This window comes from Pocillopora verrucosa, chromosome 1, assembly GCF_036669915.1.
Source record: "Pocillopora verrucosa isolate sample1 chromosome 1, ASM3666991v2, whole genome shotgun sequence".
NCBI classification, from domain to species: Eukaryota; Metazoa; Cnidaria; class Anthozoa; order Scleractinia; family Pocilloporidae; genus Pocillopora; species Pocillopora verrucosa.
In genome coordinates this window covers 22,330,429-22,358,403 of record NC_089312.1, presented here as the reverse complement: position 1 = coordinate 22,358,403, position 27,975 = coordinate 22,330,429, and the positions used below count along the sequence as shown (strand labels likewise).

Sequence of the window (27,975 nt, the reverse complement as noted above, 5' to 3'; positions counted from 1 at the left end):
CCCTGAAATTAATGTCTGTTGAATAAATGTGTCCACAGAGGTAAAATGTGTGATACCTGGTATGTAACATTGTCCCAATCCGAATACTTGAAAACTTCTTTGAGAAGTGTCTGATTCGTCGTGTTTGACGAGCCCCGGCAGCGACAGTTTAATTAGAATTTTTTCAAACCTGGTTTCAAATCGTCGCCCATAAGTAATTAAGCTTGAAACATAGGAGTTAGCGTCAAAAATTGTCTTCAACATCTCCCTTCCGAACTGAGAATGCTATAAAGCGACGATTTCGGTCAAATTTTGCGGGGAGATCTCCGTGTAGTGACTTAGTTTATGTCCAATCATTGAACAAAAAAAGAAAAAAAGAAAAAGAAAGAAAGACTAAGACCAGAAAAAAAAAGCAAGACAAAAACAATTTCCTATTTCCATTCTTGGTAAAACCTTTAGTTTGACCATGTTATAATGTATATCTATGTGTCTTGTTAAAGGATCTCAGTTTGAACTAAAATGAATGTATTTTGGATGGTATGTTTATAGACGGAAAGTGAACTGTTCGTTTCGTATGTCAGCATAGCCGCGAATATTACAAGTCTTTGCTGTTCTGTTAGGTAGAATTGTTTTAAATGTCATGTTCTCTTGCCATGTTTGTACTCATATATTATAAGTGTTAAATCTTTCAGTTTTTAATGCTTTGTTTAAAACTGTCTAAGTTCGATCTCTCTTACGGTGGGTAGAACTTAAATTTACCGTAGAAGGGGTTCGAAAAAAAGCAGCGAGTGTTCACCTGAGTGTGTTTTTGTTATGCGAGGAATGTTAAAGTCAACACTTTTAAAGTCATCAAAGTGGCTATCTCTTGTAGTCATCTTTGGTGCAAAGAAGGGAGGCCGGCTTTTTGTGACAGAACACTATAGGACTTGGTACTTGATTTAAAAGCTGCTCTCAATGTGAATTTAATTTTTGCGAATTTTTTCAAGTTTGAAACTTGTCGGAGGATTTACAGAAGTGCCAAACAATGTCACAATACGTTAGATGAGGGAGAATAGCAAATTTATAAAGTTGCAGTTTAGCAGTACAGGGTATAAGATTATGTAACCTCAGTAACACTCCTTCTTTCTGACTAGCTTTTCTGTTAATGTCTTTTATATGTTCAATGAATGTTAACTTTTCATCAATGTTCACAACGAGAATTGTTAGTTTATCCAAGGATTTCACCACTTGATTGTCAATTTGAAGCAATAACTAGTCTTCAAGCTCCTTTATAAAGAGCTTTGGATCAATAGCAATAATCTGATATTTGCTGGGATTGGCTTGTAACAGGTTCACTTTTATACTACTGCGTGACCTTTTCCGTTTCACTCTCTAGTTCTTGAACGTCTGTTTTGATTAAGTCTCAGTCGTGTATATTTGATGCAAAGTAGGGACTCTGTGGGAATTTCCTGGTTTGTTCCTTCCACGCACTTTGCAGGTCTTGTAGTTTTACTTGGCTTCCTCTAAGCTTTTAAGAAAGATTTAACTAAAGGACGTTTCCGAAAAGCAGCATGCTGTAAACTTCTGAATCCTTAAAGCAAGATGCAGCAAGTCAATTGCTGTGCCCATATGAGTGGATAATTCAGTCACATTTTCCTTTCCATCGGCAGTTGTTTTCTAATCCTCAACAAGCCTTATTAAAGTGTCTCGCCACAATGTTGTTTTCTGTACGTAGCCATTTTGTAATAAAAGTGTCAATCCATGGTTGCCATAACTTTCCTGCTGAGCAATGACTCGAACACCTTGTCAACTGATTTGAGAACAAGATATAGGTCGATAATTGCAACGGTTTACGGTTAGATCGCTCCATGGTTAGATCGCTCCAAGTCAGATCGCTCCATACCGAAGTCAGATCGCTCCACTCGAAAGTTAGTTCGCTCCATCAAATAAGTTACTTCGCTCCATACATAAGTTACTTCGCTCCATGAAGAAAACTAACGTGGAAGGTTGATAAAAGACAGAAGGATAAGGGAAATTTCATCATTTATTACACACTGAAACACTTATTTCATCATTGGTAATTCGCTTTGGTGGGTTCAAGTGAACGAATCGTCGATCACTTTATATTTCAGCAACTTGATCGCAAGCAACATCATCAACTATAAACTACAAAGATCAGAAGTAAGTTAGGTTATTAGTTTTCTACGTTCATTACACACTGAAACACTTGTTCCAACATCGGTAGTTCGACCGATCGCAAGACGCAATACACATCATCAGAAGTAGATCAGAAGTAAGTTAGTGTATTAGGTTTCTACATGGAGCGAAGTAACTTATGTATGGAGCGAAATAACTTATTTGATGGAGCGAACTAACTTTCGAGTGGAGCGATCTGACTTCGGTATGGAGCGATCTGACTTGGAGCGATCTAACCATGGAGCGATCTAACCGGATACCATTGCAACGACAGGACAATTGCAATTGCGTAATTGCCTTAAAGTAAAAGAAATCTATGTAAAGTAAATGCGTCCAAAGAGGTAGGAATGCTTTTTACCTGGCGTGCAGCATATTATATCAATGCATACAGCTAATAACTTCTTCGGGCAGTGTCCGAATCGTCGTGTTTAACCAGCCCCGACAAAGGAAGCCGTCCGCCATTACAACAAATGCTAATTTTGTGTTCCTCATCTAGATCACTTTTGTCAGTCAAAAGAATGATTCATTTCCTTTATTCTGCATTTTAATTGCGCATTTTCGAGATGGTCGAGCGGCAATCGTAGGCTCGCGCGAGTGCAAGAGAGGTCATCCGAGGTGACGGGTTCGAATCACGCTCTAGGAGTTACTTTCAATCTGGCTTGGGGGCCGAATAACTTCTCCCCGAGTATGATTTGGAGCTGGCGGACAAGGATTAACTCTCGAACTGGCTTGGGGGCCGAGTTACTCCTCCCTGCGAAATCTGCATTTTGCTTTTGCTAAGCTTCGAAAAAAGATCGCGTTTGATTTAAGAACGCCACTGAATCATTAGAGCAGGACACAGCATCTCAAATGCTGTGCTCATATGAGTGGATAATTCAGTCATACTTTCTTTCCTATCAACAGTTGTTGTCTAATCCTCAACAAGCCTTATTAAAGTTATCTCGCAACAATATTGTTTTCTACACGCGGCCAGAGTAAATCCCTGGTTGCCATAACTTTCTTGCAGAGCAATGACTCGCATACCTTGTCAACTGGGTTGAGAACAAGCTATAGGTCGATAATTGCAATGCCAGTACAATTGCAGTTGTTTAATTGCACCAAAATAAAGGAAAGCCATCTAAAGAAAATGCGTCCACAGAGGTTAAAATGTGTGATACCCGGCCTGTATCCCAATGAAGATACTGGATAATGTCTTTAGGAAGTGTACGAATGGTCGTGTTTCACGTGCCTCCGGTAAACGAGGCCGCCCGCCGTTACAGCATATGCTAATATTGACTTCTTTCACATCGCTTTTATCATTTCTTTATGATTCGTTTCCTTTATTCTTGACCGGAAACGCTTGATTGCACTCTTAGTCAGACAAAGTTCCTCACCCTCCCCCCCCCCATCCGATATTTCAAAACTCTCTACACCGACAGTTTATGCATATTAAATATGTAGTTTCGTGATGGTCGAGCGGCAATCGTAGGCGCGCGCGAGTGCAAGAGAGGTCATCGAGGTCGCGGGTTCAAATCATGCTATAGGAGTTATTCTTAATCTGGCTTGGGGGCCGAAAAACTTCTCCCCGAGTATGATTTAGAGCTGGCGGACAAGGAGTAACTCTCGAACTGGCTTGGGGGCCGAGTTTCTCCTCCCTGCGAAATCTACATTTTCCTTTTGCTGTATTTTCTATTTTCTCCTTTAATATCATCATTTTTTTCTTTCTTTTTACCTTTTTTTTTGCTGAGAAATTATGTTATTGGTGCACTTTGTTTTTTTTTTTTGATACGGTTTGGTATTTGTCACTTGCTTTTTTTCCCTTTCCTATTTTTCTTTCTGTTTATTTCTTTTATTATCCACTCCTAGTAAGATCTTAGCGAAAGTCATCATGAAGCGCCTATTACCACTTTCTCAATAATATTTTCACGCCGACAAATATTATTAAACAGAGTACCGCGAATGGAACTCCCTATGTAAACATATTAGATTTTGCCAGGCCCTTCGAAAGCAGCACTGGCGCAGACTCTGGTAGATACTTGGAGCAAATGGAATCCCCTACCTTGTTGAGATCATCAAAAGCTTCTATGACAACTTTACCTGCTGTGTTGGTGATGGTGACTTTTTATTTGAAGTCGACACTGATGTCAGACATGGGTGTGTTATGTCTACATTGCTTTTCAATCTTATTGTAAACTGGATCATGCGGCACACCACTGAGGATCAGATTAGGGGCATCAGATGGACACCCTTCTCCTACTTGGGAAGACCTGGATTACGCTGATAGTGTGATGTAGCCTTACTTATCACATATCCACTCGCACATTCAGGTGAAGACTCAACGCCTTAACACCTTTAACAAAATACAACATTATAAGTCTTTGTTGATTAATCTTATGAATGGAGTTCTATAAATGCTATGTCAAATGAAAAGTGAACATAAAGTAAAAGAAATGTGTATATAAGAAATGTATCCACAGATCTAGGTAAAAATCGTTATAACTGGCGGGTGATGTTTTCCTAATGCACACACTTGTCCGAGCATGATCTCACAAATCAGACCAAAATCAACATTTACAAACATTGCCTCCTGTCTTCATCAATGTACGGGAGTGAAACCTCCATTATCATCAAGTTAGGCAAATTCGAACAATCCAACAGTGTCATCTCGGAAACATTTTGAAGATTAAATGGGATCAATATATCAGCAATGAAGAAGTCCTCACTAGAGCTGGTTTGGAGGATATAGAAATCAAGCTCGTCAGAAACCGTTTACGCTGGTTAGGCCATTTATCTTGAAAGGAAGATGAGAGCCATGCAGTCAAGGCCGTACTGTTTGGCGAATTGAACGATGGTAAATGTCCAATTGGTCGTCCAAAGATACGCTACAAAGATACGTATAGATGCGCTCTGAGGCGTGGTGATGTCATGAAAGACTGGCGATCAAGAGTGGACAACCGAAGGGAATGGAGAAAACTCACCTAGTAAACATGTAAAAAGATCGATGCGAAGAGAAAGGAGGAATATTAAAACAAAAGTGAGAAAAAGTTAAGAGATCGTTAATGAGGAATCTTTTTTCAGGGGGAAGGGGGGTATCTCTATCACGTGTGTTACAGTAGTTTCAGGTGAAGGCGTATATTTATTATTTTCATTTTCACACATTTTCATATCTGACTTACGCATGTTAAGCGACAGTATAATAATAATAATGACAATATTTCAGTATAAATATAAAAATAATGATGCTAATGTTTTTTATACTAGGAGCTCACATCCCAAAGATGTTCTTCAGAGAGACCCTGCAAAATGAAAATAGTTAAAAATATTTAAAGTTAAAAGTTAAATCTATGAGGCCATTCACATACTAAAAAAAAGAAGACACACCAGTGAAATAACCTACGTTTTACAAGAGTTGACTGACAAAGTGCATGTAGTACCTCTGTAGAAGAGTAAAAACTAGGTAGGAATAATCTTCATCTTGACGGCCTTGATTTGCAGTAGCTGAAATTCATTCATAATACCGGGTTGGGGGGGAGAGTGCAATCAAGCGTTTCCGGTCAAGAATAAATCGTAATCTGGCTTGGGGGCAGAATAACTTCTCCCCGAGTATGATTTGGAGCTGGCGGATAAGGAATAACTCTCGAACTGGCTTGAGGGCCGAGTTACTCCTCCCTGCGAAATCTGCATTTTGCTTTCGCTGTCTTTTCTATTTTTCTCCTTTAATATCATCGTTTTAACCTAGTTTTTACTTTTTGTCTTTTTTTGGTAGTTTTGACACGTTTTTTTTTTTTCCTTTCTATTTATTTATGTTTATTTAGCACTTCTCCCCGAGTATGATTTGAAGCTGGCGAACAAGGAGTAACTCTCGAACTGGCTTGGGGGCCGAGGAACTCCTTGCGTAATTTTTCTTGCTGTCTTTTCTACTTATACGTCTTCTTAGTATCATGTTTCTCTTCGTTTTTCCTTTTTTTTTTGTTTCTGAGCATTTATCTTTTAGGCCTCTGTGGTAATTTTTCTGATACAGTTGTTGGTTCGTGTCGGTTGCGTTTTTTTTCTATTCTTTCTTCTTCTTTTTTTTCTTTTTAGTTTTTTTTCGAGTCGAGTGATCCGCAAAGAAGTCCCTTGGGTTGAGGGCGTAGCTAGGATTTTTCAGAGGGAAATCGCAAACTGACTTCAGCCTTGCTAATGGTTAGGCACAGTTCAGTTGACGCAGCATGTCTCTCACAGTTCATTACTAATTCCTAATTCCCTCTTGATTTTATTGTTGTTAACTATATATTCTGAATCCTGTAATGTTTTCTGTACCTCAGAAGTCACCGGCTATAACTATTTTTCCTCCAGTTGGAAATTGTTTTGTTTCTGCAACTGTGTTAACTATTTTCCACCATTTATTTTATTCTACGTTACATCTGTATTATTCATTTCAGTTTTTAAATCGATATGCAATTCACGTTGAAGCTAAACCTTTTTCTTAGGACGTCTGTTCGTCATACTCTAACCTTAGACATCCGATTGTAAACTGCGGTGAAATTCACCATGTAAAGAATACTGAAATAGGCTGGTGATTGCGTGAGCTTAACTTTCCGCTAGCTCTTCTGCTAATGCCTTTCATATGTTCACTAACTATTAATTTTTCAACAATAGTCACTCCGAGAATTGCAAGTTTACCCGAGGATTTTATCACTTGATTGTCAATTTGAAGCAATAACTGGTCGTTCTGCTAGTTCCTTTTTAGAGAGCTTTGGATCGATGGCAATAATCTGACATTTGGTGGGATTTGTCTTGAACCTTTCACTCCCAAGATCTCATTAGTAATTCTCCTTACTGCATACCCCATAACTCTTATATATTAGTTCGGAGATTTTTGACATGGGAGATGGTTTTGGATTAGCTTCCATAATAAAGGTTCAAAGGAAGAACCCCGTGTGCATCCCCTGGTTTGTTCCTTCCACGCACTTTGCATGTCTTGTAGTTTTACTTGGTTTCTTTTAAGTTTCTAAAAAAGATCGCGTTTGATTTAAGAACGCCACTGAATCATTAGAGCAGGACACAGCATCTCAAATGCTGTGCTCATATGAGTGGATAATTCAATCACACTTTCCTTCCTATCAACAGTTGTTGTCTAATCCTCAACAAGCCTTATTAAAGTTATCTCGCAACAATATTGTTTTCTAGACGCAGCCAGAGTAAATCCCTGGTTGCCATAACTTTCTTGCAGAACAATGACTCGCACACCTTGTCAACTGAATTGAGAACAGGCTATAGGTCGATAATTGCAATGCCGGTACAATTGCAGTTGTTTAATTGCACCAAAATAAATGAAAGCCATCTAAAATAAATGCGTCCACAGAACAAGAACAAGCTATATGTCGATAATTGCAATGCCGGTACAATTGCAGTTGTTTAATTGCACCAAAATAAAGGAAAGCCATCTAAAATAAATGCGTCCACAGAAGTGAAAATGCGTGATACCCGGGCTGTAACATTATTATCCCAATGAAGATACTGGATAATGTCTTTAGGAAGTGTACGAATCGTCGTGTTTCACGTGCCTCCGGTAAATGAGGCCGCCCGCCATAACAACATATGCTAATATTAACTTCCTTCACATCGCTTTTATCATTTCTTTATGATTCGTTTCCTTTATTCTTGACCGGAAACGCTCAGTTGCACTCTTAGTCAGACAAAGTTCCTCACCCTCCCCCCCCCCCCCAACCCGATATTTCAAAACTCTCTACACCGACAGTTTTTGCTAATTAAATATGTAGTTTCGTGATGGTCGAGCGGCAATCGTAGGCGCGCGCGAGTGCAAGAGAGGTCATCGAGGTCGCGGGTTCAAATCATGCTATAGGAGTTATTCTTAATCTGGCTTGGGGGCCGAAAAACTTCTCCCCGAGTATGATTTAGAGCTGGCGGACAAGGAGTAACTCTCGAACTGGCTTGGGGGCCGAGTTTCTCCTCCCTGCGAAATCTACATTTTCCTTTTGCTGTCTTTTCTATTTCATCATTTTTTTCTTTCTTTTTACCTTTTTTTTGCTGAGAAATTATATTATTGGTGTACTGTGTTTTTTTTGATACGGTTTTGGTACTTGTCACTTGATTTTTTTCCCTTTCCTTTTTTTCTTTCTGTTTATTTCTTCTATTATCCACTCCTAGTAAGATCTTAGCGAAAGTCATCATGAAGCACCTATTACCACTTTCTCAATAATATTTTCACGCCGACAAATATTATTAAACAGAGTACCAAGAATGGAACTCCCTATGTAAAAATATTAGATTTTGCCAGGCCCTTCGAAAGCGTGCACCGGCGCAGACTCTGGTAGATACTTCGAGCGAATGGAATCCCCAGCTACCTTGTTGAGATCATCAAAAGCTTCTATGACAACTTTACCTGCTGTGTTGGTGATGGTGACTTCTTATTTGAAGTCGACACTGATGTCAGACATGGGTGTGTTATGTCTACATTGCTTTTCAATCTTATTTTAAAACTGGATCATGCGGTGCACCACTGAAGATCAGTTTAGGGGCATCAGATGGACACCCTTCTCCATCTTGGAAGACCTGGATTACGCTGATAGTGTAATGTAGCCTTACTCATCACATATCCACTCGCATATTCAGGAGAAGACTCAACGCCTTAACACCTTTAACAAAATATAACATTACAAGTCTTTGTTGATTAATCTTATGAATGGAGTTCTATAAATGCTATGTCAAATGAAAAGTGAACATAAAGTAAAAGAAATGTATTGATAATAAATGTATCCACAGAGGTTAAAATGCGTGATAAATGGAAAGCATAACATTGTCCCAATACAAACTCTTGTGTCGATTGCTGTTTTTTCCTTTCTTTTTATTTATGATTATTTTAATTTAATTTTTTTCCTAAACAAGATGTAATATATTTGCCTCCCTTTAAGTGATTATTATTTTCGTTAATTCATTACTGTCACAAAAGATTATTATTGACATGTCCTTTTTTCCCATTGAAATATAGCCAGAGTTTTAATAAGATGGCCAGCAATTTGACTCCACCTTTTTACTATTTTCCACTTTTATGGTCCCATTTACTAGGGAAAAAAATCTCATCAAGCTCTCCAACTGATGTAAACATCAATCTCAACATACCGAGGACTAAATCTTGAAGTCCAAGTCAGGGCTATGCCTGCATAGAATAAGACATGTGTAAAACGGGAATAATTAACCCCTGAAATTAATGTCTGTTGAATAAATGTGTCCACAGAGGTAAAATGTGTGAAACCTGGTATGTAACATTGTCCCAATCCGAATACTTGAAAACTTCTTTGAGAAGTGTCTGATTCGTCGTGTTTGACGAGCCCCGGCAGCGACAGTTTAATTAGAATTTTTTCAAACCTGGTTTCAAATCGTCGCCCATAAGTAATTAAGCTTGAAACATAGGAGTTAGCGTCAAAAAGTGTCTTCGACATCTCTCTTCCGAACTGAGAATGCTATGAAGCGACGATTTCGGTCAAATTTTGCGGGGAGATCTCCGCGCAGTGACTTATTTTATGTCCAATTATTGAACAAAAAAAGAAAAAAAAAAGAAAAAGAAAGAAAGACTAAGACCAGAAAAAAAAAGCAAGACAAAAACAATTTCCTATTTCCATTCTTGGTAAAACCTTCAGTTTGACCGTGTTATAATGTATATCTATGTGTCTTGTTAAAGGATCTCAGTTTGAACCAAAATGAATGTATTTTGGATGGTATGTTTATAGACGGAAAAAGTGAACTGTTCGTTTCGTATGTCAGCACAGCCGCGAACATTACAAGTCTTTGCTGTTCTGTTAGGTAAAATTTTTTTTAAATATCATGTTCTCTTGCCATGTTTGTACTCATATATCAAAACTGTTAAGTCTTTCAGTTTTTAATGCTTTGTTTAAGACTGTTTAAGCTGGATCTCTCTTACGATGGGCAGAACTTAAATTTACCATAGAAGGGGTTCGAAAAAACGAGTGTTTCTGTTATGCGAGGAATGTTAAAGTCAACACTTTTAAAGTCAAGATAGTATCCTTATAGTAATTTTCTGAAATAACTCTGAAATGTAGTGCGGTTGACTAAGCCGTCCTTAACTTTGTACATCAAAGTGGCTATCACTTGTAGTCATCTAAAAAGATGCAAAGAAGGGAGGCCGGCTTTTTGTGACAGAACACTATAGGACTTGGTACTTGATTTAAAAGCTGCTCTCAATGTGAATTTAATTTTTGCGAATTTTTTCAAGTTTGAAACTTGTCGGAGGATTTACAGAAGTGCCAATCAATGTCACAATACGTTAGACGAGGGAGAATAGCAAATTTATAAAGTTGCAGTTTAGCAGTACAGGGTATAAGATTATGTAACCTCAGTAACACTCCTTCTTTCTAACTAGCTTTTCTGTTAATGTCTTTTATATGTTCAATGAATATTAACTTTTCATCAATGTTCACAACGAGAATTGTTAGTTTATCCAAGGATTTCACCACTTGATTGTCAATTTGAAGCAATACCTAGTCTTCAAGCTCCTTTATAAAGAGCTTTGGATCGACAGCAATAATCTGATATTTGCTGGGATTGGCCTGTAACAGGTTCACTTTTATACTACTGCGTGACCTTTTCCGTTTCAGTCTTAGTTCTTGAATTTATGTTTTGATTGAGTCTCAGTCGTGTATATTTGATGCAAAGGAAGAACTCTGTGGGAATTTCCTGGTTTGTTCCTTCCACGCCCTTTGCAGGTCTTGTAGTTTTACTTGGCTTCCTCCAAGCTTTTAAGAAAGATTTAACTAAAGGACGTGTCCGAAAAGCAGCATGCTGTAAACTTCAGAATCCTTAAAGAAAGATGCAGAAAGTCAATTGCTGTGCTCATATTAGTGGATAATTCAGTCACATTTTCCTTTCCATCGGCAGTTGTTTTCTAATCCTCAACAAGCCTTATTAAAGTGTCTCGCCACAATGTTGTTTTCTGTACGTAGCCATTTTGTAATAAAAGTGTCAATCCATGGTTGCCATAACTTTCCTGCTGAACAATGACTCGAACACCTTGTCAACTGATTTGAGAACAAGATGTAGATCGATAATTGCAACGACAGTACAATTGCAATTGCGTAATTGCACCAAAGTAAAAGAAATCTCGAGTAAATGCGTCCAAAGAGGTTAGAATGCTTGATACCTGGCGTGCAGCATATTTTATCAATGCATGCACATAGGAACTTCTTTGGGCAGTGTCCGAATCGTCGTGTTTAACTAGCCCCGACAAACGAAGCCATCCGCCATTACAACAAATGCTAATTTTGTGTACCTCGTTTAGATCACTTTTGTCAGTAAAAGGAATGATTCATTTCCTTTATTATGCATTTTAATTATGCATTTTCGAGATGGTCGAGCGGCAATCGTAGGCACGCGCCAGTGCAAGAGAGGTCATCCTAGGTGACGGGTTCGAATCACGCTCTAGGAGTTATTTTCAATCTGGCTTGGGGGCCGAATAACTTCTCCCCGAGTATGATTTGGAGCTGGCGGACAAGGAGTAACTCTCGAACTGGCTTGGGGGCCGAGTTACTCCTCCCTACGAAGTCTACATTTTGCTTTTGCTTCGAAAAAAGATCGCGTTTGATTTCAGAACGCCACTGAATCATTAGAGCAGGACACAGCAAGTCAAATGCTGTGCTCATATGAGTGGATAATTCAGTCATACTTTCTTTCCTATCAACAGTTGTTGTCTAATCCTCAACAAGCCTTATTAAAGTTATCTCGCATCAATATTGTTTTCTATACGCGGCCAGAGTAAATCTCTGGTTGCCATAACTTTCTTGCAGAACAATGACTCGCACACCTTGTCAACTGAGTTGAGAACAAGCTATAGGTTGATAATTGCAATGCCGGTACAATTTCAATTGTGTAATTGCCCCAAAATAAAGGAAAGCCATCTAAAATAAATGCGTCCACAGAGGAGAAAATGCGTGATACCCGGCCTGTCACATTATTATCCCGATGGAGATGCTGGATAATGTCTTTAAGAAGTGTGCGAATCGTCGTGCTTCACGTGCCTCCGGTAAACGAGGCCGCCCGCCATTACAACATATGCTAATATTGACTTCCTTCACATCGCTTTTATCATTTCTTTATGATTCGTTTCTTTTATTCTTGACCGGAAACGCTCGATTGCACTCTTTGTCAGACAAAGTTCCTCACCCTCCCCCCAACCCGATATTTCAAAACTCTCTACACCGACAGTTTATGCTAATTAAATATGTAGTTTCGTGATGGTCGAGCGGCAATCGTAGGCGCGCGCGAGTGCAAGAGAGGTCATCGAGGTCGCGGGTTCAAATCATGCTATAGGAGTTATTCTTAATCTGGCTTGGGGGCCGAATAACTTCTCCCCGAGTATGATTTGGAGCTGGCAGACAAGGAGTAACTCTCGAACTGGCTTGGGGGCCGAGTTTCTCCTCCCTGCGAAATCTACATTTTCCTTTTGCTGTCTTTTCTATTTTCTCCTTTGATATCATCATTTTTTTCTTTCTTTTTACCTTTTTTTTTGCTGAGAAATTATATTATTGGTGCACTGTGTTTTTTTTTGATACGGTCTTGGTACTTGTCACTTGATTTTTTTCCCTTTCCTTTTTTTCTTTTTGTATATTTCTTCTATTATCCACTCAAAGTAAGATCTTAGCGAAAGTCATCATGAAGCGCCTATTACCACTTTCTCAATAATATTTTTACGCCGAGAAATATTATTAAACAGAGTACCGCGAATGGAACTCCCTATGTAAACATACTAGATTTTGCCAGGCCCTTCGAAAGCGTGCACCGACATTCAGTTTACCAGGGAGATCGAAGAAGACGGCAAGCTTCCTTTTCTCGACTGTTTGGTAAGCCGAAACAACAACGAACTACGAACAACAATATACAGAAAACCGACGCATACCGACAGACTTCTTGACGAATTATCCTACAACCCGACTTCCCACAAAGCTACGACTATCAAGACATTGACAAGACGAGCGCAACTTGTTTGCAACACACCGGACAGTTTATCTGACGAAAACAAGTACCTTGACCGCGTTTTTGACAAAAACAACTACAACACTGACTTCATTAGACGAAACACTCACAGAGTTACCGACACTACAGAAACTAACAGGGACTCCACATCTATCACGACTACAGCTGCTATACCCTACATCAAAGGCACTTCTGAGGCTATCGCGCGGATCCTACAACCTTACAACATTCGCGTAGCTCACAGGCCTATTACTACTTTACGACATTTACTGACCAACGTTAAAGACAAAGACGAACCCAACAACAGACAGGGAGCGATTTATAAGATCGAATGCTCCGACTGCCAGGCCTCCTACATTGGTGAGACTGGTAGAAACCTTAACACGCGACTAACTGAACACAAACGAGCAACTAGAAATGGCGATGCAAACAATCACATTTCTGAACATCACCGACAAACTAATCACAGAATCGACTGGGACTCTGCTAAATGCTTAACCTACAGTACAAACTATTTTCAACGACTGACTCTGGAAAGCTGGTTCACTAACTTAGAACAGACGCCTCTCAACAGATGTCAACAATTACCAGCACCTTACAAACGACTCATTAACGACGTGAACAAACCGACAAACAGACCGACAAACAACAGACGGATCGAAACCGACCAATGACTGTTAACAAACTCTACACGAGTCTTCCAGCCAATCACATCACGGCTAAACAGACCAATCGCGTTCAACAGACCAGACTTTATAACATCATCGACTGACAACTACTCCTCACTTGACTCTGAAGATGACTATCGCACAGATAGTCGAAACGTCAGTCGCCAACAACAGTTCTTTTCAGAACTACACACACCCGGACGATCACACTACACGAACTACTGATACTCCTGGGTTCAAACCATTTACTTTATGATGAATAAGGTATGGCGCACCTCTACTAACAGTACTCGTACTAAGCTGAAACTCTATTACAGCTGCGTCCTGACAACTCTTCCCTGTATGGCTCAGAATGTTGGGGCTTGACGGAGAAGGAATTATCACACCTGTCCACGTTTCATACCAGGAGCCTTCGGCATATCCTAAGCATCTTCAGACCTAATGCCATGGCAAATAAAGATCTCTCTGAACGGTGTAGAAGTAAGCATTTCGGCTTTCTTTCAATCTCTGTTAATGTCCTCCATGCCTCTGTACTAGCTCTATCTTTAATAAGCTAGTATATGGTTATATATTTTTGAATCAGAGCAAGATAAATGTATTCAGTTTAATTTTTTTAAATTTTGTTTTATCGCACCAAGATACAACATCACAAGTCTTTGTTGATTTATCTTACAAATGGAGTTCTAAAAATGCCATGTCAAGTGAAAATTAAACAGAAAGTAAAAGAAATGTATATATAATAAATGCATCCACAGATCGAGGTAAAAATGCATGATAACTGGCGGGTAACAATTACCTAATGCAAACACGTAACAGCTTCTCTGAAAAATGTCCGAGCATGATCTCACAAATAAGACCAAAATCAACATTTACAAACATTATCTTCTGTCTACATCAATGTGCAGGAATGAAACCTGTACCATCATCAAGTTAGGCCAACAGCGTTATCTCAGAAACATTTTGAAGATCAAATGGAATTAATATATCGGCAATGCAGAAGTCTAACTATGAAACTATAACGATGAAATGTAGTGCAGTACTAGGCCGTTCTTGACTTTGTACATCAAAGTGGCAATCTCTTGTAGTCATCTTTGGTGCAAAGAAGGGAGGCCGGCTGTTTTGTGAGAGAACACTATAGGACTCGGTACATGATTTAAAAGCTGCTCTCAATGCACGTTCTTGAATTTGTTCAAGTATGAGACTTGTTGGAGGATTTACATTAGTGCCACACAAAGTCACAGTACGTTAGATGAGGAAGAATATCGAATTTATAAAGTTGCATCTTAGCAGAACAGGGTATAAAATTATGTAACCTCAGTAACACTCCTACTTTCTGACTAGCTCTTCTGTTAATGACTCTCAAATGTTCACTGAATGCTAACTTTCATCAATGTTCACTCCGAGAATTATTAGTTTATCTGAGGATTTCATTACTTGATTTTCAATTTGAAGCAATAACTTGCCTACAAGCTCCTTTATAAAGAGCTTTGGACGATGGCAATGATCTGAAAATTGCTGGGATTCGCCTTTAACAGGTTCACTTTCTACCACTGCCTGACCTTTTCCGTTTCACTCTTTAGTTCTTGAACATCTGTTTTGATTGAGTCCCAGTCTTGTATATTTGATGGTCGTCTCCGTACATGAAAACATATTGTTTTGGAATAGATTCCGTGATAAAGGTGCAAAGGAAGAACAAAAGTGGGCTTCCGCTGGTTTGTTCCTTTGACGCACTTTGCAGGTCTTGTAGTTTTACTTGGCTTCTTCGAAGCTTTTAAGAAAGATTTAAGGACATCTCCGAAAACCGCATGCTGTAAGCTTCTGAATCCTTAGAGCAAGATGAAGCAAGTCAAACGCTGTGCTCATATGAGCGGATAATTCAGTCATACTTTCGTTCTTATCAGCAGTTGTTTTCTAATCCTCAACAATTAAGCCTTATTAAAGTGTCTCGTCACAGTGTTGTTTTCTGTACGTAGCCATTTTGTAATAAAAGTGTGAATCCATGGTTGCCATAACTTTCCTGCAGAGCAATGACTCGAACACCTTGTCAACTGATTTGAGAACAAGATATAGGTCGATAATTGCAATGCCGGTACAATTGCAGTTGTGTAATTGCCCCAAAGTAAAAGAAATGTATGTAAAGGAAATGCGTCCAGAGAAGTAAGAATTCTTGATACTTAGCGTACAATATATTTTATCAATGCATGCACTTGATAACTTCTTTGGGCAGTGTCCGAATCGCCGTGTTTAATTAGCCCCGGCAAACGAAGCCATCCGCCATCACAAGAAATGCTAATTTTGTGTTCCTCGTTTTGATCATTTTTGTCAGTAAAAGGAATGATTCATTTCCTTTATCCTGACCGGAAACGCTCGATTGCACTCTCAGTCAAACAAAGTTCCTCACCCTCCCCCCCACCCGGTATTTCAAAACTCAATACACCGACAATTTATGCTTATTGAATATACATTTTCGAGATGGTCGAGAGGCAATCGTAGGCGCGCAACGAGTGCAAGAGAGGTCATCGAGGTCGCGGGTTCCTGGCTTGGGGGCCGAATAACTTCTCCCTGAGTATGATTTGGAGCTGGCGGACAAGGAGTAACTCTCGAACTGGCTTGGGGGCCGAGTTACTCCTCCCTGCGGAATTTCATTTTGTTTTTGCTGTTTTTTCTACTTTTCCCCCCTGTTATCATCATTTTTATTTGTTTTTCCTTTTTCCCTTTTTTTTCGTTCTGAGCAGTAGAAATGGATTTGTTTTCTTTAAACGTTTTTTGTGTCTTTTTACCTCTTTTACGTTTCTTATGTTTTATCTATAACAAGCTCGTCATCCGTCGATAAGCAATGCAAGTTAGGAGGTAAACGTTTTCCAGTATGTCTGCGTACCGAGCTCTAACGTTGGGAAGTCGTTTTCCGATCGTAAACTGTAAACTGTTTTCGGCCTCCAAAGAAATTCACAGTTACCGTACCTTATTTAAGCGTGTGTCGATGCGTACATGCTGCCGATCGACCGATGAAACGCACCATCGAATTCCCCAGCAAGTCTCGTGACAAAGAGGTCCTCTCAAATTCGCAGGAGGGGGTCATTCCGAATTTGCAATGCAATAAAAGAAATCCAAAAATTCATCAGAAAAAACAGAAAGGAAATTGGGCAAAGCCAGCTAAGGAAAAAGAAAAACTTAGCTTCGATTTCTTCGGCCCGGGCTCTCTCGCGACCATTCTCTTTTCGGTTGTTTGATGAACGCTTTACGTACTAAACCCTTTGCGAAATGTGCCATAAATTCCCTTTTGTTGTGCAATGGAAGACTCGATGCAAACAAAATTTTTAAATCGAGAGGCCTTTCCGATTGTGACAGGTACCAAAAGCGTAAAGATAAATGCTCAGAAACAAAAAAAAGAAAAAGGAAGATAACAATGATGATAAGATGGGGTAAATAAAGAAAAGTCAGCAAAGACGCATTTTTCTGTGAACGCATTTATTATAAATAGATTTCCTTTACCTTATGTTACCTTTTCAAAGACGCTGCAGTCAATTGTTAGATTCATAAACAAAGACTTGTAAAAGAAAGTAAAGGAAAAAAAAAGCAACTGACAAGCACCAAAATCGTACCAAAACCGCATAAAAAAAACAACAACAAACAAAAAAGCAGAGAAAACACTGGGAAGCTACAGTCATAACCAAGACTTAAAACAGAATGCCTTTTTTTGGTTGCTTTTTTATGAGTTTTGTCTTTTGTTGTTCCTTTCAATAATTGTCAAAGTATTACCTCGTGCTTGTTAACTCTCTTTTTTTAAATTTATTGGATAGACATAAACTACATCACTGCGCGCGGATCTTCGGAAAAATTTTAGAAAAATGGCATGGTGGCTTTCTCAGTTCTGGATAAAGCAGGCAGACGTGGCGTTTTTCCAAACATAAGTTAGCAACAACTGATTCCGTGATATTTACATTTCGCGCGGGAAACATTTTAGACGTCATGTATGCTAAAGTAAAATGTCTTGTAATTTCCGTGGCGCTTACATAGTATTTATAGCCCTAGATACGTATCCGCTGAATGCCCCTACACTCCCCCTGTCGGAGCTACGACAAGAATGGCGACAGAGCCACAGGCGAAGAAAACTCGCGTGGAGTTGAAGTTAGTAGAATTTTCGTGTGTTATATAATCTTGAGCGATCGAATAATTTATTTGTGAAATTTGGTAATTTTTCGTTTTGGTGGGGTAGTCTCCCTCGAATTTTTGAAAACTTCGTGGGATGTACTTCTTCAGCATATGTCAACAACAATGCGAAGATTTTAGCGGGAAGAAAACAATAAAAACTCAAGCCATGGAGTAGCGGAAATTTGGTCTGATTTATATCCGTTCGCTTTGATTTCACACGTGCAGAGAGTACCTGAAAAAACAGATCACGGTCAAAGTTTGGAAGGATGTCATACGTTAAATTTGAAGTAATTTTACTGGAAGTTGGGACATATTAACCCCATGTGTCCTGCTGGCGATTGGGCAATAAGTCGTACCAGTCCTTTGTTAGACCTATAAGACAATCGTTAACCTTTGAGTCATTCTCTCGAACGGCTTCAACGAACAGCCAGTGGTCTGCCACCAGGTTAAACTCAATCTTAGTACACCGGTAATCTGAATTATACAATGACTAGGTAAGCTTCAAAAACATTTCAGCTTTAATACGTCCAGTGGGAAATCTATATTTAGTGTGTCAGTTTAGGAGGACGAAATAAAAATTTAGAACGCTCATATTATCAATGAAACTTAAGTGTACCGGTGAATGATCGTTCTAAATCTAAATTTGTTCAATCTACTAGTTTGCCTGCTTTTGCTCAGATTTTTAGCTCTCTGCTGTGAAATTTCAGATGAAAATATTAAATCTCAACTCACACCATGGTCAAATTTGTCAAAAAGACAAAAAAAGGGAAATATTGTCTATTATTTAAGCCTTTGTGTTGAGCAGAAACCTGCAGGTGTGAAACTACTATCTACTTAATGCAGGGTTTTCACTTGAAATAGGTTGTTTTTAATTGCACAACATGAGTTGATTTTCAGACCCTCATTTAAGGCGAGTGAGTTATCATCAGTTTTCAAATCTCTCCCACTTAAGAAGATAGTACAAAATTTGCTCATCAGATTCCACGTTCAGTTGATTTAAAATGGAATGTATTGTAGTGTGACAGTATAAATTAGGTTTGTTTTTCAAAGATAGAAGCAGGATAAAAATCTGTCTATTTATAGTGCAGGTTTGACAATAGTTACACATCTATTTAATGAGCTTCAAGGTTGGATGAAGAGCTTTAAATTCAACAGCAAGTCTTCATTTATCTTAAGAAAGTTAAGCTTGAAGTTATCTTAACCTGAGTTTATTCCTTTCACCCTATTTATAATCACTGCTAAATTTTTTTTATAGAGAAGGAGTTGTCCTTGCATTGGGAAATCCTCTTTTGGATATCTCTGCCACTGTTGATAAAGATTTCTTAGACAAGTAAGTTGTATGATTTTACTACTTTGTACAGAACCAGAAATGATTTCCCTTTACTTGAGTGTTACTGTGGCTTGGTAAAACGTTAAAACAGAGTACACCTTTGAACACCTATTATTTAAAAAAGCTTTGGATTAAAGTTGGGAGATGCATCCATCTGATCCATACTTATTACTCTTGTTTGAGCATTTTAACCCTTTAACTCCCAGAATTGATTAACATGTAAATTCTCCATGTAATAGTCATATGTCATCCAGCAAACAGGCAATGAGAAAACTCAAACTTGTCAGGTAGAAGTTATCTCGATCTAACACCAAATTCTTGTAACTAATTTACAAGGGAATATGTATCAGCTAGAGGGGAGAATTAACAATTAGATCTTAGGAGATAAAGGGTTAAAATTTGCCACTGAATTTCCTTTTGTCCATTCAAATTTGACTTTGATGCAAATGCTGTTTTGAAAAGGAAACCAAATGGTTCCTTTCTGTGAGTCCAACTCAATCAGATATAAGACTTTAATTCAAGCTTGAGCTTTACTGGTTAAGAAATAAAAATTTATCAGTGATTGAATTTGATTTATGCCTTTGTTACTTTTTTGCACATTATAATAGGTTTTTCTTTTTGTTCTTGTATTTACAGGTTTGGACTTGAAGCGAACAATGCTATTTTGGCTGAAGAAAAACACCTACCAATGTGAGCTTAGAATAGAATTTTATGCTTATTGCACATCATTCAGATGAGGTGTAGTGATTGTTATTTTTGACTGTTTCAATAATTGCAAGCACATCATTTCAGGTATCAAGAAATGACAGAGAAATTCAATGCAGAGTTCATTCCTGGTGGAGCTGCACAAAACAGTATTCGAGTTACTCAGGTAGCCAAGGAAATAACTAAACAGGGATAGAGGCTGTGGTTTTTAACGCGGAGCAAATTAAAATCTCCTATATCTTTGCACTTAGGATAAAATCAGATTTTTCACAAGTGGTCAAGATGCCTCAAATTTTTCACAAAACTAAGCCCATTGTATGTAGGAAACCTGTTTTAGTTCAGCATTCTGTTGGGAGAAAAAGTAAATTAATATTTTCATTCTATTCCTATAGCTACAGTGTAGAATAATTTATATCCGAAAAATGTTACAATGTAGATTGATTACAAAAAGGAAAGCTAATAAGGAAGTGAAATGGCACAGGTGCTTTGTGGTCAAAAGTCACTTATTGTTCTCCAATGTCTTCAAAAATGCAAGTTAAAGTGTTTTTTTTTATTATGAAAATACGGGTTTCCACAAAGTATTGTACCTTGAAAAGTGATTGATCGGTTTCTCTTAGGGTATGGAATTTGAAATGTAAAAGATTCCATTATATGAAGTAATTTGATATTTGGAAAAAGCCTGTATGCATCTGAACTATTACCTTTGTGATGTTGGGTAGTTTGGTTTGGTTGTGGGTGAATGGCTTCTGTCTGTTAATTTATGGCATTGTATCATAGACTTGTCCCAACCCTATGCTTTTAAGTCTAAACACAAACTACAGTTTGTTTGTAATGCTACCAGTCTAATATCAGTTAACTGAACCCAATATGCTTAATAACATGGCAACATTTGACTATTGCAGTGGCTTTTAGGAAAGGATGGCAAAAACACATCTTACATTGGCTGTATTGGTGAGTTTTAAGTTTTTATTTAGTTTTATAACCAGGGTTTTTTACTCCCAGGAGTGAAAATTTTTGGATTTAACACCAAATTCTAAGCACAAAAGTTAAATGAAATGTACAGCAGACAGTGAAGAGAATTGAAATTTAGATCATGGAAGTGAAAAGGTTAAATGCAATAGCCTCTATTTGGCATGAAAAAAAAGCTGGTATATTTGTCCTTGGACATTATCTGCTCCTTGAAGCTCACAGTTTTCCTTTAGTTGAGCTTTGCTCTTGGAAAACTGTTCACATCTTGGGACAGATAATGTCTGCAGACAAATATCCGTGCATATTTTTGTGCCAAATAGAGGCTATTGTTTATCTATTAGGGCCCAGTTGTATAAAAGGTGGATAACACCATACAATGGATAAATTGCTACCCAGTGGATAACTGTAAACAAAATGTACTGCGTTATTCACCAGACAGCGATATATTTAGTGGATAGCGCCATCCAGCATCCTAACAACATGGGCCAGGTAATCTAACACCAACTTTGAGTCACTAATTTACAAGGAAATATGTAACAGCTAGGGGGGAGAATTGACAACCAGATCTTGAAAGTTAAAGAGTTAAGCCCTTTTCTTGTGAGAACTCAGCTATTTGGATGCTTACAAATATCCATTTAATTTCTGTCAAAGTTTTACCTCAAATAAATGTTTGGTTGGTAGCAATCTTCAGCTCTATGGTTGCTTTTAAACATTTTTTAACATTTATATATGATTTCTAGGCAATGATGATTATGGGAAAATTCTGTCTGAAAAGGCCACAGGTGCTGGTGTTACTGTAAACTACTTAGTTCATGCTAAGGAACCCACAGGAACGTGTGCTGTGTGCATTACTGGAAAACACAGGTGGGTATTGAAAAAAATAATAGAAAACAGGAAGTGATATTTTAGAAGTAAGGTTTTCTATTTATTAAAAGTCTCTGAAGCCAAATGTTATGTAAAAATTTAAGATGCAGTTTTGTTCAGACTTGACTGTGAATACCTTGAGCATACAGGAATCTGTAATTATATGTGAGGTAGCAATTACTTTGATTGATACCTAATCAAATTTACTGAACATGTCTTGGGACATGTGGGAGACACCACAGTTATGTAGGGTTAGCTTGCCAGAACATTGTGTGGAGAGATCTGGTTTTAGTTCCAACTAGGTTCATCACATTGGGTCCCTGGGCAAGACACTTGACTACCTTGCTGCTTCTCTCCCACATTGCTTTTCTTTCAACCTGAATAACACTGGTGGACTGTAAGGGAAAACAGGGAATTGTTTAGGTTGTAACATATTGGCTCCACACTCAGTTAACCCATGACACCCCTACATCAGTATATAATTTCTCCATACTGTTCATTATACATTTCTTAGGGTTCTGAAAAGGAGAATTTGTTTAACAGGCAAGAGTTCTTTAGTTGTTGATCATTTCCCTAATCTCATAACCTTAATGTTTCATTCAGGGCTGATATTGTCAGGAGAAGTTAGATGCCAGTCACTCTTAGGGGTTAAAGGGTTAAACTGGAATAAACTTGAGGACCTATGCAAGTTATTTTTATCAGAAAAGTTAACTAAAGAAAAGTGTAAATTATTGCTTCTAGGTCTCTAGTTGCCAACCTTGCTGCAGCCAACCATTACAGCAAAACAGAGCACTTGGTTAAACCAGAAAACTGGGCTTTTGTTGAGAAGGCTGAAATTATTTATATTACTGTAAGTGCAGATTGAAAAAGTTCATCTCAAAACAGTTTTATTGATTGATGCTACAGAAAGAGATACAGGTCAAAGATATTTTGACTAATAATGACAATTACAATTTCCTCAATTGTGACCAGTTTAAAAAACTCCTCCTTTCAGCTTATTCACTTGCCAAGTTGTTATCAGACAGTTTGTTATTGGACAGTCAATAAGCTAATCACATTTAAAGTTGTAGTTTAAATCAACCAATCACAACATTAAACAATCTTTAAATGCAAAAAATTAATATCCCCTTTCTTTCATAACTTGGCTATTCTTCTTCAAATCTTAATTTATATGATTAACTGGCAATAAGACTGAGTGGAGTCTGATTTTGTCCGTAATCATACTCGCGATAAACAAATGGGACTCCCACTATGAGGTTGTCCAATTTTGGATATCACTTGTTTGATTACAGGCCATCTGCTCTTGTTTTCTTGCCAGTGCAATGTACACTCCATCATGTCATACTTCACCAACTTGTACAAACATCAGTAATGACAGCCATGAATCCTTCCTTTGGCAGTTATTCTTGTTAGTTTAATAACTAAAAGATGTTTACATAATGATATAGTTTATAGGTCTGGTCCTTTGATTTATTTCCTTATTAATATTGTTTACTCCTGTACAGGGCTTTTTCTTGACAGTATCTCCAGAATCAATTGTGGCAGTAGGCAAACATGCTGCTGAGAAAAACAAGGTATTCCTATCATTATAAAAGTTAAAGACAACAAAAAACCCACTCAATTAACTCTTTAATTCCTGTGAGTGACCAAGACAGAATTTCTCTTTACAATATCAATACGATATTAAGCAGACAAGTAATGAGAATAAAGAAAAATATCAGGGGATTATGATGTGATCCAACAATTAATTCTCCAAACTAACATCACAAGAACTGTGTGGCAGACAGTAAGGAGAATTACTAGTGAGATCTTGGGAGTTAATGGGTTAATTGTGCTTTGAACCCAAGATGTGGTTTGGTAACCATTATCTGGGTGCCATAGAATTGAACTCCTCCAGAGCGTAAAATTTTCAGGCTTAATCATGTTGTGCATTTTTTCCAATTTCAGTTCACCTGTGAGGAACATCCGTTATTTTTTGTCATCCGAAATGTTGACCTACATGTGATCATTTATTTGTGAGTTAAGAACTAATTTTATTTTCTCTGAATTGTAGATCTTCACAATGAACCTGTCCGCACCATTCCTATGTCAGGTCTTCAAAAAACCAATGATGGACGCACTACCATATGTGGACATTCTGTTTGGAAATGAGACAGTAAGTGCATTAAGTCCTTGGACCCCTTAACCAGCCTTTTTCGTTCAATAATAGAAAAGAGATCCTTTTTGTTGTAAGGGCTGCGAAGTACTACCAAATTGAACATGTTCTTCGGGCTTTTACTCCAATTTCTAAACGATCTTCGTGTGTCCATACGTATAAAAATACAAATTTAAGTTATTTGCCTTTTCCTGAAATTTCTTCACTAGAAATTTCGAGTTACATGTTGACTTAATCGCCGCGGACCCGGTGGAAACCATCGTTACACTCCTATTGGTAACAATCGGAGTTATTTTTTCTTCGAGTATGCCAGTGCTGTTCACTGAATGACATTTTCTTTCACTTCACACTAGGCATAAAATTCACCATCTTCATTTGCATAATCATTGCGCATTAGCATCACATATCGACATTCCTATCCTAGCATTATGTTGAAGTTTTTCACCATGGATCCCTAGTTGAACGGCCTAGCCTGCAACGATTCTCCTATCGCTCAGTGGTGCAGAATCCGAAGTACAAATCGGAAGGTCATAGCTTCGACTCCTGTTTGGAGCACTCAGATTTCTTTTTCTTAGAGTATGCCTGTCATCTCCTTTCATCCTTACACTTTGTTTTCCTGTTGCTTTTCTTTGTGTACCCAGTTGTAATCTGTGATTTAAGTGTTACCGAAGAAAATGTGTATGACAAATTATCTGGCATTTTCCCTGCCTTTGGAAAAAAATGTATTTCGCAACTAAAACTCATGAAATTTAACTTTCTTCCTCTTGCAGGAAGCTGGTATTTTCGCCAAAGAGCAAGAACTTGGAGTAAGTGCGAAAGTGTTTTTAACGTATGTGTCACTCTTTTTCACCACCACTGACAATACTTTCCTCCAAGTAAGTTTCAGGCTGCAAAGGATTAGGAATTGGTGCATACCTTGCTAGTGCGATCCAATAGGACGCTTTTGTGCAGACTATCCTGAGAATGGATTGATAGTTTAACAGAAATTGATCTTCAGCGACAGGGGCCCGACACGATCAATGGAGGCGATGGAGATTTCTTAGGCTCTGTAGTCCTATCTTGCGATCAGTTGGGAGGGAAACTTGGATTACGTTTGTTACGTAATAGATCTGGCGCAACTTATTGTAGGAGCGAGCGTTTAGGGAAGTCATCCTATTTCCGCACGTTTTTGCCTCTATTCCTTTTTTGGCGTGTGCCTCACCTCAAATTGCCCACACCCTTCGATCTGAAAACCTGGCCTAAACTGCGCACAGGTCAAACAATGATCATTTCTTGTGTTATCAACAGACAGAAGACTTGAAAGAAATTGCGATTAAAATAGCAGCACTTGAGAAAGTTAACAAAGACCGCCCGCGAATCGTGGTGATAACCCACGGAAAGGAACCGACTCTCGTTGTTAGAGGTACGAACATACTATGTAACGCACCGTCCAAATCTCAAAATTTTACTTACCAAAGTACATAAACAATAGCAAGTAGAACTCTGTGATTGGTCCATAAAACTCGCGCCACTTTCTCAACCAATCAGATGTAGATTGGCCACAGTCAATAGTTTCTAAAGTTGACGTTTCGAGCGTTGGCCCTCTGCTCTGATGGAGGGGTGACGTTCAGCTTTAGAAACTTTTTACGGTGGCCAGTACACGTTATCAACTCAGTTTTTAATACAAATTATCTAGTTATACTCCTCCACCGACGCAGCAGCGCGGTTTCTTTAGAAATTTACTCCCTTTATTAATTTGTAAATTAATCACAACTTGGTTGCCCGCGCTTTCCCGCTCTAGTAAATAATTTCCTTTCTTCTGATTGGCCGCGCTCTATTTTCAGAGTAGGAGTAATCCGAGATCGTTGGCTTCTAGTTACTTGTACTAAGTTAGTGTTGTTTCCCAAAGCTAAAGCAATGTAGACTGTGTAGGTCACAATCCCGTAGTTTTTCAAATTGTCAAAGAATACCTCGCTCAAGCCACGTGGAAATACGACTGAGAAGGACTAGGGTTCATTTGCCTTAGTCCCTTTATCTCCGCGGTTATTGAAATATCGTCGCCGTTTCTCGAAAGTCTCGGTAACTGAACGGGCGCGAAGCCAATTTTTTAAATCAAAGTTTAAAGAATAGAAAAGCAGGTTCTGGCTCCCTAACCATTCCATTTTCTTTCTTTAGCTGATAGTTTTATTATAGAATTTTCAAAACTTTTAAAACCCCCATATTGAAGGAGAACATACAAGCTTTAGCAGCCCTTCCAGGAATTTGCCTCAGGCTGGCAAAATGCTAAAAAAAAAAAAAAAGGAAAGAAATGTAGAAGATTGACGCGGAATGCAAATAACGCGTCAAACTTTCTAAGATACCCAAAACTGCGGTTTGTCGACTGGTTAACCTTCGTTTGACCTGGTTTCAGATGGTAAAGTCACAGAATACCCAGTGATAGTGATCAAAGAGGAAGATATCGTAGATACAAACGGAGCTGGTGACGCCTTTGTAGGAGGTGAGATCGCTTAGACGTAGTTAGTCCTCTTTACCGCCGTTGTTTAGTCTGGCTACGCAAGGGGGAGAGCACTGGGAACGAGTTATGTTAACTAAACAAAACAACGACTGCGCAAAAGACGAACGTTTAGCTACTATATATCAAAACTTCAGCTGAGCTCCATGTTCATTCTTTCTTCAGCTCTGCCCCCTTGTTTACTAGAATGAAAAATTCTGTCCTCTGTCCATCATTTCCATGTGTAATGCTTGCTCACACCCATTTGATAAAGGGCTTTGCATTTTAGTACTATTCAACTTTGGAAAGAAGCCTAAACCTTAACTAAAGTTTTAAGCTTCTAATTCAATTTTTCATACGTTTTCTGACTTTCAAAATTTAGGGTCGATTTACTTTTGTTTTGCTTTGTTATGGATTTAAATTTACTAAAGTTAGATAAACCTCCGCAACTAACTTTGAAACCTGGCTTTTCGAGAGATAGCTTTACAAGAGAATTTATGTCAATGTGTAAACTGATTGTTCTGTACAACGATTACAGAACTTCTCTATTTATGAAGAATTAAGAATTTCAAAGCAAGATTTTCTTGCAGGTTTTCTTAGCCAGCTCGCCCAAGGAAAGCCAATTGATGAATGTGTCCGCTGCGGTCACTATGCTGCCAACCATGTGATACAGCAGTCAGGTGTCACGTTGACTGACTTACCAAGCTTTTCATGATCTTTCGAAACTTCAACATTATTTCAGGCTCTGTAGGAATCATTTGAAATAAATTAACTTCGTGAGAAGCTTCTTGTGATTTGCTTTGTTCTACGGTTGCGCAGGCTCAGATATGTAATTTCTGTCCTATGAGTGAGCACCGCTGACTAGCCTTTCTCTGTTAATAACGTTGTAAAGTTTTTTTACATCATAAGATTAATGTCATTAATTTTAAGACGTCGTTAGTTTTGAGACGTCATTAATTTTATTGACGTCGTTAAGTTGGTTAACGACGTCGTAACAAGCCTTGAAATCTGATGGGTCGTTTTGTTAAACTAAGTCTTCTTTATTGGCTGGGAAAAAGATCCGATTCAGGCAAAAAACGGTGCGATTCGAGACTAAATCACACCGATGAGAGCCAATCATATTCCAAGGATCACCAGTGATTTCAAAATAGATGTCATTATATTTAATTTTTGACGCGTCTTGGTGATAGATGTAGAAGCGGTTACTAGCAGTTAGATTTGGGTACTAAATTTTTGGTACTAAATTCTAAATCTTGAAAAGGGGTGTAAATTGCTTAGAACAGCAATGTATCGGCGCCATAGAGGTTATGTTACTATTATTATTATTATTATTTTCATTTATCATGCCATCATAGCATTTAAGAAGTCTCTAATTTCAGTAAGAACTTAAATTTTTTGGCGATTTCATAAGTTTTTATTGCGATTTACAGCTTATGACGTCTGTACTTTAAACAGAGTCGTTAAGTTTGTAAACGTTTGTTAAAGTTAAAGACGCTGTTAATTTTAAGACGTTATTAATTTTACTCTGGAGTATACTTAG

General features: G+C 38.2%; 1 protein-coding gene across 2 annotated transcripts; it reads left to right on the top strand.

Annotated features, from left to right (window-relative positions):
• The first annotated feature begins 17,841 nt into the window (after positions 1-17,841).
• LOC131778501 (uncharacterized) lies at positions 17,842-27,218 on the top strand. 2 transcript variants are annotated; one of them, XM_059094914.2, is made up of 13 exons: positions 17,842-17,918; positions 19,198-19,272; positions 19,909-19,962; positions 20,065-20,143; positions 20,880-20,928; positions 21,687-21,810; positions 22,552-22,660; positions 23,316-23,384; positions 23,864-23,965; positions 24,736-24,771; positions 25,253-25,367; positions 26,355-26,441; positions 27,026-27,218. In XM_059094914.2, exons 1-13 carry the CDS (start codon positions 17,875-17,877, stop codon positions 27,148-27,150), a joined length of 1,068 nt encoding a protein of 355 aa, XP_058950897.1. In that variant the 5' UTR covers positions 17,842-17,874; the 3' UTR covers positions 27,151-27,218. The 2 variants fall into 2 exon arrangements, with proteins under 2 accessions (XP_058950897.1, XP_058950898.1); XM_059094915.2 differs by lacking the exon at positions 17,842-17,918 and adding an exon at positions 18,256-18,436.
• Positions 27,219-27,975: the final 757 nt, after the last annotated feature.

What these genes read in the sequence shown, in the direction of transcription:
- LOC131778501 (XM_059094914.2), top strand. Translation starts at nt 17,875, where the DNA reads ATGGCGACAGAGCCACAGGCGAAGAAAACTCGCGTGGAGTTGAA. An exon ending in AAAACTCGCGTGGAGTTGAA is followed by an intron (nt 17,919 to 19,197) that starts GTTAGTAGAATT and finishes TTTTTTTTATAG; the next exon opens with AGAAGGAGTTGTCCTTGCAT. An exon ending in CTGAAATTATTTATATTACT is followed by an intron (nt 22,661 to 23,315) that starts GTAAGTGCAGAT and finishes ACTCCTGTACAG; the next exon opens with GGCTTTTTCTTGACAGTATC.